This window comes from Manis javanica, chromosome 1, assembly GCF_040802235.1.
Source record: "Manis javanica isolate MJ-LG chromosome 1, MJ_LKY, whole genome shotgun sequence".
NCBI classification, from domain to species: domain Eukaryota; kingdom Metazoa; phylum Chordata; class Mammalia; order Pholidota; family Manidae; genus Manis; species Manis javanica.
This window is the reverse complement of record NC_133156.1, coordinates 138180459-138195940: the sequence shown is the minus strand read 5'-3', so window position 1 is coordinate 138195940 and position 15482 is coordinate 138180459. Positions and strand designations below refer to the sequence as shown.

Here is a 15482-nt window from a genome sequence, read left to right as displayed (position 1 = left end):
AATCAGTCTTTAGTATTTAGTGAAATTCTGTGAAACTTTAAAATTATGATCATTCTTAATGTATTAAAAAAACATTAGTGTGACATATTGGAGAGAATAGGTTTTGGGTCTAACTGGCTTTTCCCCTTACTAGCTATATGATTTTGGATTATTTATTTTACCCTATTCTTCTAAAAAAATGGTCTTAATACCACTTCATTGTAGAATCATGAGGAGTATGTGTGATCCTAACTATGTTTGACTATTTTTCTCTGTATTGACTATTTTCTCTGTATTAGAATCATGAGGAGTATGTGTGATCCTAACTATGTTTGACTATTTTTCTCTGTATTAGACCAAGAGTTGGCAAACTCCTATAAAGAGTCAGGGAGTAAATTTCTAGGCTTTGTAGATCTAAAGTCTCTGCCATAACTTCAGTGAGTGTGACTGTGTTCTAATAAAGCTTTATATATGGATGCTGACTTTTGAATTTCATGCATTTTTCATGTCATGAAATATTCTGTTTTTTTTCAACTAATTAAAAATGCAAAAAAAAATCATTCTTAGCTAGTATTCAATACAAAAACAGGTGGCAAGCCAGGCTTGGCCCACAGGCCATAGTTTATCAACTTCTTACCAGCTTGAAGACATTTAATCCTCACAACATACAGTGAGGCAAGTGTTATATCTGAATTTTATAGATGAAGAAAACAGGTACAGAGATGTTAGACGACTTACTCAGAGTACCACAGCCAGCAAGGGTTAGAACCATTAAAAAGGACTAGTGAAAAACCTCACACATGGAACAACAAATGCTGGTGAGGATGCGGAGAAAGGGGGAGCCCTGCTACACTGCTGGTTCAACCTTTGTGGGAAGTAGTATGGAGGTTCCTCAAAAAACTAAAAATAGAAATACCATTTGACCCAAGAATTCCACTCCCTTTACCCTAAGAATGCAGTTTCCTAGTCTCAAAAAGACTTATGCACCCCTATGTTTATCGCAGTACTATTTACAATAGCCAAGAAATGGAAGCAACCTAAGTGTCCATCAGTAGATGAATGCATAAAGAAGATGTGATACATATACACAACAGAGTATTATTCAGCCATAAGAAGAAAACAAATCCTACCATTTGCAACAACATGGATGGAGTTAGAGGGTATTATGCTCAGTGAAATAAGCCAGGTGGAGAAAGACAAGTGCCAAATGATTTCACTCATCTGTGTAGCAAGAACAAAGCAAAAACTAAAGGAACAAAACAGCAGCAGACTCACAGAACCCAAGAATGAACTAACAGTTGCCAAAGGGAAAGGGACAGGGTGGAGAGGGTGGGAAGGGAGGGAGAAGGGGAATAAGGAGCATTAGTATTAGCACACATAATGCAGGGGAGGGCGACATGGGGAAGGATACAGAGAAGACAAGTAATGATTCTATAGCATCTAACTAGGCTGATGGACAGTGACTGTAATGGGGTATGTGGTGGGGACTTAATAATGGTGGGAATCTAATAACTACAATGTTGCTCATGTAATTGTATATTAATGATACCAAAGTAAAAAAAAAAAGAGACTCACTCAAAAAAACCTCACACATGGTCCAGAATCAGCTGAAATAACAGACATTTTAAAAACATTTTCCATCCTTTTATTCCACAACATTTCTTGGATTATGAGGCCACTTACAAAATCAGTTTTCTTGTAAGCACGTACTTGACTTTTTTTAAATGCTTAAAAAGATGGCTTACTTGAAATATAGGCAGGAAAAAAAATCACTCTCTTGGTTTTACATAGCCTTTTTCCCCCTGAAAATGCTTTGTGGAACAGTAAGAAGAGTAAAAATTAGCTTCCTAATTTTATGTTTAGAGAAACTGAGGTGGTCGTTTGGGGATGTTATGTGACTTTGACATTGTGTCCTAGGGCCATGGTATTACATCAGAACCAGAACTCATATATATTTCTGACATTTAATCCTAATTTAAATGCTGCAGTGGAAATGGAGAAGTAAAGCACAAAAATATAGCCTGAGACTTTTCCAACTTCATCGTGATTCAAAAGACCTATGACATCAGCAGCACAGTAAGGGTTTTCAAAATAATTTCCTATGTTATAACTGACATAGCTGGAAGAGTGAAGAGAACTACATCAACTTAAATGATAAACAGAAAAGGAACACATTTAAATCTATTTTCTTAAATGTAGATTTGCTCCTTGCCTCAAGTCAGTAGCATGCTGGCCTTTGCCACTTTTTAAAAAGAAAGTCACACTTGCTTCAAATCTAAGAATGAGAGCCTCACAGATGTTGAGAGTGTTTGCCAATTGCAAAACATTACCAAAGTTTCTTTTCCTATCCTAATAGTCGCTGAAGTAGGGAGAGGCATTTTTTTAAAAAATCACTTCTGAAGATTCTTAGGTAAGAAAAAAGCAAAGATGTTTTAGAATAAAAATATATAAGCACTGCTTTAAACCTGGATTAACCTTCCAAAAGCAACCCTGAACTTCTGCAGCCCTGCTTTATGGTAGCAGATCAAAATGCATGACCAGTATATGATATTTCCATTGTATGGCTCTCACCATTTTCTATAGGAAGAAAGCAAAACATTTTTCTTCAGCTCCTCTATAATTTAAAAAAGTCTATGCTTCACCTTTGAAATGCCTCTCATTCTCATACTCAGTAAGGTATATATAGTCTGCCACCACACCTGATCAATCTCACAGTTTATTGTTACTATATTTTAAAACCAGCAACAGGATTATATAATGCACCTCCCCCCAAAAATAAAAACCCTTAACTTCCCTGTTTGTTTGAATTATGAATATCATTTTTGCATTGTGCAAATTTGTGATCATATATATTTTTGAACAAACACTACTGAAGTACATATATGGTGGTTGTTACTGCCCATAGAGAGCTGGTATGTCTCCTCCATAGTGTTGGTAACACATTTTTTTACCCTATCAACCTTCCCCTCCCAAGCTGCTATTTATAGTTCATATTTCATTCCAGCTTTATTGTTCATACCATCAACTCTTTATCTTCTTATAAGCTTGTCCAGTGACTTGTAACACATTCTTTAATTACTTGGATTCTTTAACTTCTTGTTTTCCCCTCAGTGAAAAAGTTGAAATGACCTTTAAACTTTTTTACATCATGGTAGGAATATTTTTTAAGTGAAGAAACATACACGTGAAAAAAAAAAAGAATCCTGGTAACAAGTTTATAAATATGTGACTGTATTTTTCTTCCTGTCCAGAAACTCGCATTGAATAGAATTCAGGTATATTCCTCTGAAACCCACACAGTTCATAGATCTAATACCAGGTTTCCATTTGTACCAAAATGGGCAAGATAATGAAGGCACAGCCTCACTTTGTATCAATAAAGGATATAAAACACAGTCATGAGACACTAATGACATATAAGCCCAGTCAGTCACATAAAGTCCTCAGGAACTCCTCTCCCTTTAACATTTGGCAAAATTCAGTCTAGATATTTTAATACCTCAGAAAGAAAAAATAAATAATAGATGCTACATTAAAATGTCAGATTACCTATAATTAGTCTTTAGAAATAGAAGGAATGGGATAAAATGAAGGGAGGGGACCACAGATTTCCTATATTCCTGGATCATCCTTCCTTTCTGAGGGTCTCAGATGTCTCTGTGCATCTGCAGAAATGCCAGCTGTACCTAATGATTGAAGAGATTGTTGGTAGTTGCTGACATGGTCCCTCAACACTAAAAGTTTGTATCACAAAAACAAGTTAGCTTGATTTCTGCTCTTTAGTCCTTTGTTAAAAATGTAAGTCAAATTTGGTTATTTAAAGGTGATCTAAAAAGTTAAAAGGAAAAATATATTCTACCTTCCCAACAAGAAACAGATTACATATTTAGATTCATTGCAAATAAATACACTTTAAAGCTAAGCAAGTTTCTCTTTAGCAGAGTCTGTACAGACTACGAAAACACTTAACTGTTTCTCTACTGCTGATGACAATGTCACTCATAGAACATACCAGGATCTAGTTTCACAATTTTAAGAGACTTTTCCATGACATAATATGAAAGATAAAGAAAGATTTAACCTGGCTCTGAGCAGGCAGAATAGGTCTGCACTCAAAACATGCCTATTATAAATATATGACCATTGAACAACAAAACACAGTCCAAACCCTGTTTACATCAAAACCACTGTCTGTGTGATATATAATTACTTGCTTTCTATGGGCTAATACCACCCACTGCAAGACTAGAGCTGGCAGTCAATGGAGCATGCCATTTACAAGTAAGCCTAAGTCTGTAACTGCAGAAACAACATGGAAATGTATCAGCCTATCCGAAGTCGTTACATATATTTAAATATTTTTTCCAGGAAATTAATTTTGATAGCATTTCTCAAGTCCTCCAAATAAAAATACCTTGATAATTATTCTTGTTACATCAAATCTACCAAAATTTTTCATTATTTCCAAGTATTAGGAACAAATGGGCTGATACAGCATGTGTTCACAATAAATTGTTAATATTTCAGTGAGTTACAATAAACTTTTGCATGCTTGAGAAATTGTCAAGAAAAAATAAATATTTTAGGAGGATCTCAATAATTTGGTGTTTTCTTTTTGCTTTAAAAACTTCTAATATTCACCTCTGACAATACAGTATGTATATGTGTATTTATATATATATATAAAGTATGTGCATATATATATATAAAGTTCATGTCCATGCTTATTACATAAAAATAACTATCAGAAATGTCAGTCTATCAGTATGAGCTGGTATATATCCAATTAATTCACTGCAGAAGGGAAAAGTAAGACAAAAAACTAATCAGTAAAGCTCACAGTTCAAAAATTTTTTTTCTTTTTCCTTTTTTTTTTTTTTTTTTTGCTAGTTTGAAATTTTTTGGTAGTTTTTATCTCTGCTCTGTTGTGCAAGTTGATTCTCAAACTAATGGCTTCCGAGCAGATTTGAAAGGAAGCCTGAAGACTTCTTAATTGGCTGGGCTTCTGATTCCTGGTCTTGTGAAAGTCCCAATTCACTCTCAATTTGATCGAGCTCTGACTGGTCAAGTAGTTCAAAGTCATCACCTTCTTCGGTGTCTGTGTCCTCTCCTGGGCTGGGCGTGGCCTGGGAAAGAGCCGGCTGGACACTCTCTAACTGGTCTTTGATGGCAGCGGTCACTGCGGCTGTGATGACGTTCCCAGCCAGGTTGCTCATCAAGTGAAAGGTTTGGTCACTGCTCAGAGGAAGAGTGAGACCAGCTGCTGACTGCCTCTCTCTGCCTGGTCTGAGAGCACCATCCAGCTGATCCTTTTTTCTCTTGAGCTCAGGGGGCAAGCCAAGGCTTAATTCATCTTCATCATTTGTTCCCATGCCATTTTCTAGAGATGGAAAATCTGAAAGGTCTCGAGAGAAAACTTCCTCACTAGGTCGGTCAAGATCTGTGAGATGTACAACAGAGAAGTTCATGCTTAAAAGCACCATAATGAATTTGAAATAAAAGAGTTGCTAAAAGATACCAGATTTTAATACAAACCTGCTGGGCAAACTTAACATTCACCTGGCTCCTGGTTCAACTTAAATCAACTTAATCACATAGCAGACCCCTCCCAAAACCAGGACACAAGTGTGTACAAATGCTACAGGTACCCTCTACATGGTCCTCAGTTCTCCTCATAAGCACGAAGCAGCATATGAAATGACAATATTCAACTTATCTAATGTTAACTAGAGGCTTTGAGTGAGCTTAAATGTTCACAATTACAAAAATTTCACCCTGCTCCTGGGGAGGGAATTAGCTTTAGCCAGTGTGGATACCTATGATCACAAACTAAACTGTTTTCCATGCAGGTTTTCATTAACCCTGGTACAGCAATAGTAACTATTATCCAGACTTCGCATTTCTATTCGTGGAGACCTATTTGAGTATCTGTAACCTGTGTTCGTGTAAAGCAACGTATTCAAAGAAGCGATTGCTCCTTTGATTCCATATTCAACCTAGGGGCTTATGGAGACATTTGGCTTTCCATAAATACAGCTGAAATCAACCATACCATTTTAACCAGACTTGTGCCTTGAATATATAGGAACACTTTAGATTTGGGACATTTGAGAGCAACGTCAGCTTAGTAGTCAGGCAGTGAATTTAATGAAAGGCTTTAATGTGGTTGGATTCTTATGCCCCTTTTGTTGCGTAAATCGAGATAGGATGCTCAAGAACAAAGTGTTTGCTATCCAGGTTTTGTAGATACTTAGAGCTTGTTGAGCTTGAGTGGACTTCAGTGATCCTCTTGTTGTAATACACTTTAGGGGTGAGGAAATTGAGGTCCACAGAAATTATGTCACCTGTTCAAGGTCATAGAGTTAGATAATGACAAAGGCACAACTACACTTGGGTCTCCCAATCTCTAACCTGTCTTCTTCCAAACACTGCATGGCCACCTTCCTTCCACTTTAAAAAGAAAGTGGGTTCTTGCTTGTAAAATTAAATAATTCTTAATCCTCCTTTATAATCTTATATTTTCAGTACATGGCTAAAATGACTTAAAATAATCTAATGATATTAGTAAAAGTTAATTTACTGGCCAAGAGTTGTCTCTCAATTTGTTAAATTATATTTAACCTGATTATAAATAACAAGAAAGCTTTTCTTTTTCTTTTTTTTTAAACTAAATTTGAAGAAAAACATGAGAAACCTTGGAGTTAGCTTTGGATTCAAGGGAGCCTGCTTTCCATGCATTAGTCCTTTTTAATGAGGACTCACCCTGGTTATATGGGATTAGCTTCTCTCTTCCCCTCCTCCCATTATTGCTATAAACAATGCCACCAAACATTTCAGAAGTTAATTTTTTTCACTATCAATTATTTACTCGTTTTCAAAATAAAGACAGATTTGGACATTGACTGGTTTAGATTTTTTTTTCTCATACTCTTTAAAAGATTATAGCTTTTGAGATATAATTCATTACCATAAAATTTACTCTCTTAAAGTATACAATTCAGTGATTTTTAATATATCCACAAAGCTGTACAAGCATCACCACTGTCTAATTCTAGAACCTTTCCATCACTACTAAAAGAAACTCATACTAATTGATAGTCACTCCCCATTCCCTCTTGCCCCAGCCCTTTGAAGACACCTATCTCTACTTTTCAGTTACATGGATTTGCCTATTCCTGACATTTCATATAAAGGGAGATCCACCATATACAGGCTTGTGTGTCTGGTTTCTTTCACTTAGCTTAACATTTTCAAGGTCATCGTTGTTGTAGCAAGTCGGTAATTTATTATTACAGCCACGTGATACTCATTGTGTAAATACACCATGTTTTGTTTATTCATTCAGGAGTTGACAGAGTAAAATAGATTTGCATGCACTCATAATAAAAGAAACGAGAGTATCTGGAAATGTGATCATACCATCAGAAGTGTCTGTCTGTGGAGTGTATCCTTCCGAAAGGTTGAAGGTCCCGTTGTCAGTCCAGGAGACCTCAGATACGTCTGTGTCAGACACAGACAACTCTTTGGCAGCAACCGTGAGGCTAATCTGTGTTAATATAAATACCATGGGCACATTTTAAATGTCTGAGGGCAATATTTTGAAAACTTCATACTAACACCAAAAATGTCCAAACAGTTAAAACCACGAGTTTTTTTACTTTCAAAATTGTTCAGTCATCTTACAGAAATAGGAGTCTATTAGGAAACTCATTCAGCTTTAGTGCACGTAAATAAATTTACAGTCAGACCACACAAGAACACATTGAAAAGTAAACAAAAAAAATACCTTAGGACAAAGAGCTGAAAAGTCTAATTCACTGTCATCTTTGTGACTTTTGTCTTTATCTGCGTCTGTTGAGAAAAAAATTTAGAAGCTTTCAGTTTCTTGGATGGCTTAAGCATAGTATATTTTATTCATTATTCAGTTCTGCCCTTACCCCACAGTCCTTATATTCTCCAATGCTTCCATATGATTAAACTTTTGCACATAACAAGCTCCACATATTTGCAAAAGTTTGACTTCTAAGAGAAATGGTCTATATCAGTCCCTGAACGAGTAGCATCAACATGGCTGACAGGAACTTTTTAGAGCAGTAAATTCTCAAGCCCTACCCTAGATGAACGGGATCAGAAAATCTGGAGTAATGCCCAGCAGTGTATGCTTTAAAAATCTCTCCAGGTGATTCTGAACTTGCTTGAGAATCTATAAAGTGATAGGCCAAGTAAAAAAGTGAAAAATGATTACATTTGTTTTTCCTCTATTTTCTTCTCTTTCCCGTTTTGTTCAATCCCCTCTTATATGACTCCCACACTTTTAGCCCTACCTGTGTCATTTTTTATTTGCAATAGTCCACCCCCAAAATAAAACAATTTTAACAAAGTAAATCATAAATAGCAAATACAGAATTGTGGAATCCTTTTTTCCATCCCTTGACAATTTGGATTAAAAAGTCGATTTCATGTTGGTTGAAATGGTTGAAAAAGGAATAAAAGCCTAAATAGTAAATGGCTATGTTACTTTGGGGGGATTAGCTTCTGTTATTAAACAATATGTAGTAAAAAGGCTAAAAAGCACCTGGAATGTGTTCAAAGTGATTTCATAATAAATAGCCAGCTGATGTCTCATTTCATGTGTGGAATCTAAGATTCAAACTTTACCTACCAGATCTTTCACGTTTCTTCTGATTAATATATTCTCCAATTCCAAAATCTAGTTTCAGCAGAACTGACTTGATTTTGCTGTATATTTTTTGTCCTATATCATTACACTTAAACAGTGGACACAAAAATGCACACAGCACTGAAATACAAGAAGGAAGAGGGTGTAGGTAACATGAACTTTCTAAAGGTTACATCTTGGTACTTCACAAAAATATTTCAGTTACTTTACTGACAAGTAGTTTTCTCTTGGGGAAATGCCTCTGTGAAATAAGTTTATAATTTCTATTTTCCCTGTGAATGAAAATGAAAACATTTTCTCTTGCACACACACACACACACACCATGCTTACAGTCATTGTTTTCAAAGACTTGCAATTAAATCAACTCCATTCCTTCAATTCTTCCAGCCTCAAAAGTTACAGAGATTACATACTTTCCAGACAACAGTCCTGTATTAAAATCTCAACTCTGCTTATTGTTAAATAGCCATTTCACCATAGAAAACTTATTATTATCTATTAGCCCCTTATCAGTAATATCGGGATAATACCATTACCTCTTGGAGTTTTGTGAAGAAAAAATGAGATAAGCACAAACCATCTGAATAATGCCTTGCCCATACTAAAGTCTCCTTCCCCATTTCTCTTCCCCTTTACCTCCTAAACAAGGCAGATCAAGGGCTGATATTCTGTATGAGTTCTGGTTGGGAGAACGGATTTGAGCTCCAACCTTCTGTCATTTGCGTTATGCATTACGTATTCAAAAAGAAATAAAGATTGACACAGTGAATATATTATGTTCCTTAATGTTTATGTCTTTGTGGTTGTTAGGAAATGTACCCATTTACCTTTTATACAGGAGTTGCAAACTCAAATATCTCTAGAAGCCAAGGAGGTGTACATACATTTTAAAAGTTGGGGTAAGAAATATAGGGAAATATGAGGGTCATTTAAGTGGAGGGTGCCTGACCCATGTAAAGGTGGCAGTCCCAGATCTTCATTTTTTTCTTTTTTACAGCATTTTTTAAGTTATAGTTGATATGCAATAAATTGTACATATTTAAATTGTACAATTTAATAAATTTTGACATATGCATACAAGAAACCAATCACCACAAACAAGATAGTCAGTGTATCACCCCCAAAACTTTCCTCATGTTTCTATTAATCCTTTTCTCCTGCTTTTCCCTAATCCCACCCACCTTATCCCCAGGCAAACACTTAATGTGCTTTATCACAAAAGATTAGTTTGAATATATATAAATGGAATCATACAATATATATTCTTTTCTACCTGGCTTCTCCCACTCAACCTAATTATTTTGAGATTTAGCCAGATTGTTGCATATATCAAATTTTTAGTGCTCCATAGTAATCCATTGTGTGGATATACCACCATTTGTTTACCCATACATCTGTTGATGGACACATGGATTGTGTACCAATTTTGGCTACTATAAATAAATTTACTATGAACATTCATGTACAAGTCTTTGTGTAGACATTTTCTCTTGGGTAAAATACCTAGATGTGGAATGGCTGGGTCATATAGTAGTTTTTAAGAAACTGCCAAATTATTATGCAAAGAGGTTGTACCATTCTACTTACCCACCAACAGATTGTGAGTACACCAGTTGCTTCATATCCTTGCTAATACTTGATAGGGTCAGTATTTTTAATTTTAGTCATTCTGGTAATGGTATCTCATTATATTTTTAACTATGTTTTTGAGCCTCAGAACATGTATATGAGAAAAGATTATCAGTGGGGGTGGGGAGTATAGCTCATTTATAGTTTTACTGACATGATTTAAAATAAAATTAATTACTTGTAACTGTGCCTTATAACTAGCTTTCCAATTTTTAAATACAAACAAGTCTCTAGGAAAAGGATAAACTTTGTACATCGGGAAATTAAAGTATAATCAACTTGCTTTATAGTTTAGAACTCATTCCTCCTTTTCCAAACAATCGTAGATCTTCTTGACCATTAAATGATTCCTTATGCATCACATAAATTAGCCAAATGCTCTATAATACTTACACAGTAGATAGCTGAGTATAACCCCGGGAATGTAACTTCCCAGGATTGTAAAAAATGTGCACACACTGCAGACCAGGAGACAAAACTAGAAATAACAGAAATAACGTGTGACAGTTATGCATAACACTAAGACATTTTAGAGCACAGGATGCACACACAAATTATTTATCTATATGCAATCTATCCTGTTACAGCAAATGTCTTTCAAACAGTGTTCTTTTGCATTTAGATCTGACTAATAATGACTGCTGTGTTCAACCAGCTTTAAGTAACTATTTAACACTTAGTAATAATCATTCTGAGGATCCAGAAGCTAATTTTCGGCACACAAAATGTCTCATATTAATCATGCCTGTCGTGACATTACTGCTAGATTGAAAAAACTGAAGGATAATGTGTCCCTAGAAATTTGTTTTACTCAGGATCACTTACAGAAAATAATGCAGCCTGGTAATCAAAGCTGCAAGTTGAAACCACTTCTATAAGACCCATTGAAATTCAGAAACAAAGTAAAACATTTACAGAAATTAGAGGCATTTACAGGAATGTAATGGTAATTCACACAGTGATAAACTGCTGGGATAGATCTGCTGGCCATTACTATCCTCTTCCTTATCATATCCATCCCTCAAATTGATCCCACTCCTAAGTCACCTAGAAACCAACTGTGAATAAAATGAAGTTCCTAATGAACTGTGATTATTATCCCTCTCTCTGTCAGCTGTGGCCAAAATAGTCTTGGCTGTTTAAAGAAATTTTAAGCATCAAGACAGAAAAATTCTCCCATAAATTCTCCCTTGTTTTTCACAGTCTAGTCTTAAAAATAAACTATTTTCTTTTACCTTATCTTTAAATTATGTTTTTACATAATACAGATAGGCAAAGAAAATTCACTAAGGGATTTAAAAGGACACACCTAAGGAAAGGATACATAACTCTGGTCAATAACTGATTAAGAGAAACAGCTAGGGGGGTGACTACAATTCAGATTAACTTTGATTTCTTATTCTTTGGCACAAGGCTAATTAACCAGTCAAATGGAGAATAGATGAACTTGTGGAACAAAATTAAGAGCTGTTTCTGAAACAGCAGGAGTCCTTTAAGAATATGTAAGTCTACTTAGAATTAAATGGAAGAGGAAAGACCATAAAAGTTGAAAGAACAAATAGGTCTACAAAAGCAGTACTATACATCCAGAATTCAGTTTTGCAAAGGGATTTCATACTGTCCACTAAATTTGTAGCATCATCTTAAGCTTGACTGATGGGTATGTCACTGTAATCCAGTGCAGAAGTTTCAGGTTCAGAATCTTCCAAAAATGTGTTTCATCATTCCAGTAAAGTAGGCATAAAAAATGCAACTCCTCCTCCCCCCCCCCATGTGGATATCTATTAGAAAAATCGCCTTCAGTGATTTTTTAAAAATCCATCTACATACAGTGTTGCCACTTCAATATGCTCAAAACGTGTCCAAGCACAGTTCTATATTCAATACTATTGAAGAGCTTGTCTGTGCATGGCACAATGAGAGGGACTTTAAATGCCAACATTCCTGGGCTCATTTCTTCCAACTACAGATGGACATTCAAGAAACATGACTGGAACACTGGAAGGGAGAGAGTCTGGCTATGGTTCTATACTTTGCCCATGCTAAAGATCACAGTGGAAGCTGCCTATACATGTAAAAACACTACAAATGTGTGTGCCCTTCACGCAATCCTTTTCAAATTACTTTGGACTCTTCTCCTCATGGGTTTTCATTCTAATTGGAAAACTACTCATTCCATTTATATAATCAGTAGGAATATTTTTTGCCAAAGGTTTCTTTTCTTAAATAAATCATACAAGAATCTCCATATTTTAGACTGAAAGGGGGACCCATCTCATCCTCCTCTGACTTCAGAACCAGCCTAAATAATATAAACTGAAATTCTTAGTAAGACTTTTTTTCCTCCTTGATCTGGCTTACAAGACTATCACTACTCATTTTAGTTAATAAACTAGATAAATACATACAAAATAGGAAAGCAACCCAGTTTCAAAACACAAAGTTGAGAATTTTCTAGTGCCAACACATTAACATTTCTGAACCTTGCTAACATCGGCTTTTATGGTATGTGTTCCTAGTATATTATATGCAGAATTAGAGAATTATAAGCTGATGGAATAGGTTAATTCATTTGTTTCCAAGTTAACTGCACATTTTCAAGCACACACAGTAATTCTCCTGTAGTGGAAAACTTGCCTTGCCAGGGCTCTGCTGTTTAAAAAGAGACATTTCCTGGAGAAATATGCTGAAATTCATCCATGATTCTGTAATACAGTGGCTGAGCCTGGGTCTTTCATCTGGTTTGGAATTGATGACTTCCCAGCTAAAAAGAGAAAAAGAAAAAAATTTTAACTGAACTTTGGATGATTCTTTCAATGTTCATTGCCTCAGCAAATGTTTATTGAGCACCTACCACTGGAAACACTTTCTGGAAAAGCCCTGTGAATTCAGAGGGGGAAAAGCCAAATAACTGTCTTCCAAAGCTCACATGCCAAGAGAAGAGATCCAAGCCAGACAACTAGCTGCACAGTCTTCCAATCACAACAAAGAGTAAGCTGAAGGGCAAGCGTAGGGTGGCAGCGTTGGGACATCTTCTCTGAAGAAGTCACCTTTATACTAAAATCTGAATCAGCAGTAGTTTCCCATTAGGACTTGGAAGAGCTCCAAACAGAATATACAGCATATGCAGAGGCCCTGGAGCAAAAAGGACCTAAAAGCACTATTCTATCGTACCCCAGGTGTGGTCCTGGCAGAGTGAACCAGAAGAACAACACTGCATGAAGCTGAGAAGGGAGGAAGGAACCTAATCTATACAGGGCTTTGTAGGACATGTTAGAAAAGTTTTAAACCTTTAAAGGTAGGGAAGCCACAGTACTTTTAGAGAAACTTTGGCCTTAATCCTGTAATTGTCATCATCGCCATCAACACCAACAATCCATTTTCAACTTATCAACTCAATGAAAGATTGTTAAATTCAACAGGATCTCACAATATCCCACATTTTTCTAGAGTATCTTTTCCTGAACATCATCATAGAATGTGCTGAATGTGATGCAGGGGCTAGGCATGTGCTATGTGTCCCTCTCCTTATTTTTCCACAGTATCCCGAGCTAAAAACTAGTCATAATCACTCTAGAAAGAAGACACAAGGCATTGCCTAAGATATGCAAACACAAGACATTGCCTAAAATTACAATGACATCGCAGGTTCAAATCCTGCTCTTTCAATCCTAACTCATCATGAAAACATATCAGGTCAAACAAGCTCTATTCAGGGCCTCCACCTTTATTCATTTAGTAGAATTATCAGTCCCATCATGTTGAAGACATTACCACAGAGCTAAGGATATGGCAATAAACTAAATAAGAGTTTCTAGTAGAGACAAAGACACTTAGTGAACTATCATCTGAGCTATGGCTGCATGGGTCTCAGGGTGAGACTGACCTCTGGATTCAACCCCAGTAGCCATGAGACAAATCAAAGCTACTTTAGCCCTTAGATGCTCAACTGTACAGAAATTGTGTACATATAGATTCTGGTTTTTTAAATATACTTTGAACAGTAAGGCAATTTGCAAATTAAATCATTAGAATTCCCTTTTAAATATACTTTTTAAATTATATTTAAATGAGGCAATAGTATTTTAAAAAAGCAAAAAAAAAAAACAACCAAAAAGTATCTTATTTTCCTTCCTCTTTGTTCTATTGGCCTCAACTAATGCTCTGCCAGAGAGTCAATGAGCTACCAGCTGTTCAAGCTGATGCTACTCCACTAGGCAGATACTTGCCATTTGAGTTCCTGCCTGTCATAAGAAATGGACTTGTAGGGATAGTTAGCTGTCAGGGAGTGGTCATGTATGTATCCACTAACCCTACCCACTCTTGAATTACTGAGCAAGCCTCTTTTCACTGGAGACCAAATTAGTGCTAGGTTTGCATACTTTATGAATGATTCCAGATCTATTAAAAGAAACACTAAGTGCATGACTAGGAAGCCACTATCTCTAACAAAATCTTGCCAATATGTCTCCTTAGTGGGAAAAGATTTTGTACAGTAAAGCAAAAAACTTCAATGGCAAAGGAAATAATCAGGTTATTAAATTGTGGCCTCCTTTCTCAGAACAACACAGACTTGCTACAACCTGGCATGTCACAGGAGAAAGTATCCTGTGAGTACAGGATGATGCTTGGGAAACAGTTCTTTTACACAGTGTGTGGCTGTCTTCCCGCCATCTTGGGTACTGATCAACGGGCAGTGTTAAGGCCCAAGTAACATAAAAGGAGGCTCAAAAACAGTTTGCTGCTTTACCAAGTTCTTAACCAAAGAATATACATCTATAAATGAAGCCCATCCAAGGGAGAAAGTTATTTACCAGTTGCTTCAGCGTAATATTCCAGGGCAGAGAATATGGCTTTTCCAGTGAAGTTCTTGGTCCTTCCTTTCTGCCTCCCTCCCTCCCTCCCTTCCTCTGTCTTGCCCCCTTTCTTTCCTCCTTGCACCTCTTTCTTTCACTCATGCCTCCACCAAGGAGTGAATCTGCTGCATACTCCAGCCACGAGATGAGGACCACTATCCCCAACTTCCTGCATTCCCAGTGAATCCAGTTCCGGTGGTTCCAAGCGGGAAGGCACAACTCCCAGGACCTTGTGGCCCTGCTGTCTTTCAAATGGGCTTTGCCCAAGGACCTGCAGCTTTGCCTTCTGAAAAAAGGTACAAGACTAACTTGCTGGCTGATTGCATTTAGTTACTCT

General features: G+C 36.4%; 1 protein-coding gene across 3 annotated transcripts in view; it reads right to left on the bottom strand.

The window, feature by feature from the left end:
• Positions 1 to 1582: 1582 nt before the first annotated feature.
• RETREG1 (reticulophagy regulator 1) overlaps positions 1583 to 15482 on the bottom strand; it is a 131914-nt gene continuing 118014 nt past the window's right edge. For all 3 annotated transcript variants that reach the window (XM_037025174.2, XM_073237688.1, XM_017653589.3), the window contains 6 exons: positions 12927 to 13053; positions 10683 to 10767; positions 8642 to 8779; positions 7766 to 7830; positions 7399 to 7525; positions 1583 to 5419 (listed from right to left, as the gene is read on the bottom strand). In XM_037025174.2, the coding sequence (XP_036881069.2) occupies positions 4926 to 5419; positions 7399 to 7525; positions 7766 to 7830; positions 8642 to 8779; positions 10683 to 10767; positions 12927 to 13053 (1036 nt within the window). In that variant the 3' untranslated portion in view covers positions 1583 to 4925. The remainder of the gene's footprint in view (positions 5420 to 7398; positions 7526 to 7765; positions 7831 to 8641; positions 8780 to 10682; positions 10768 to 12926; positions 13054 to 15482) is intronic.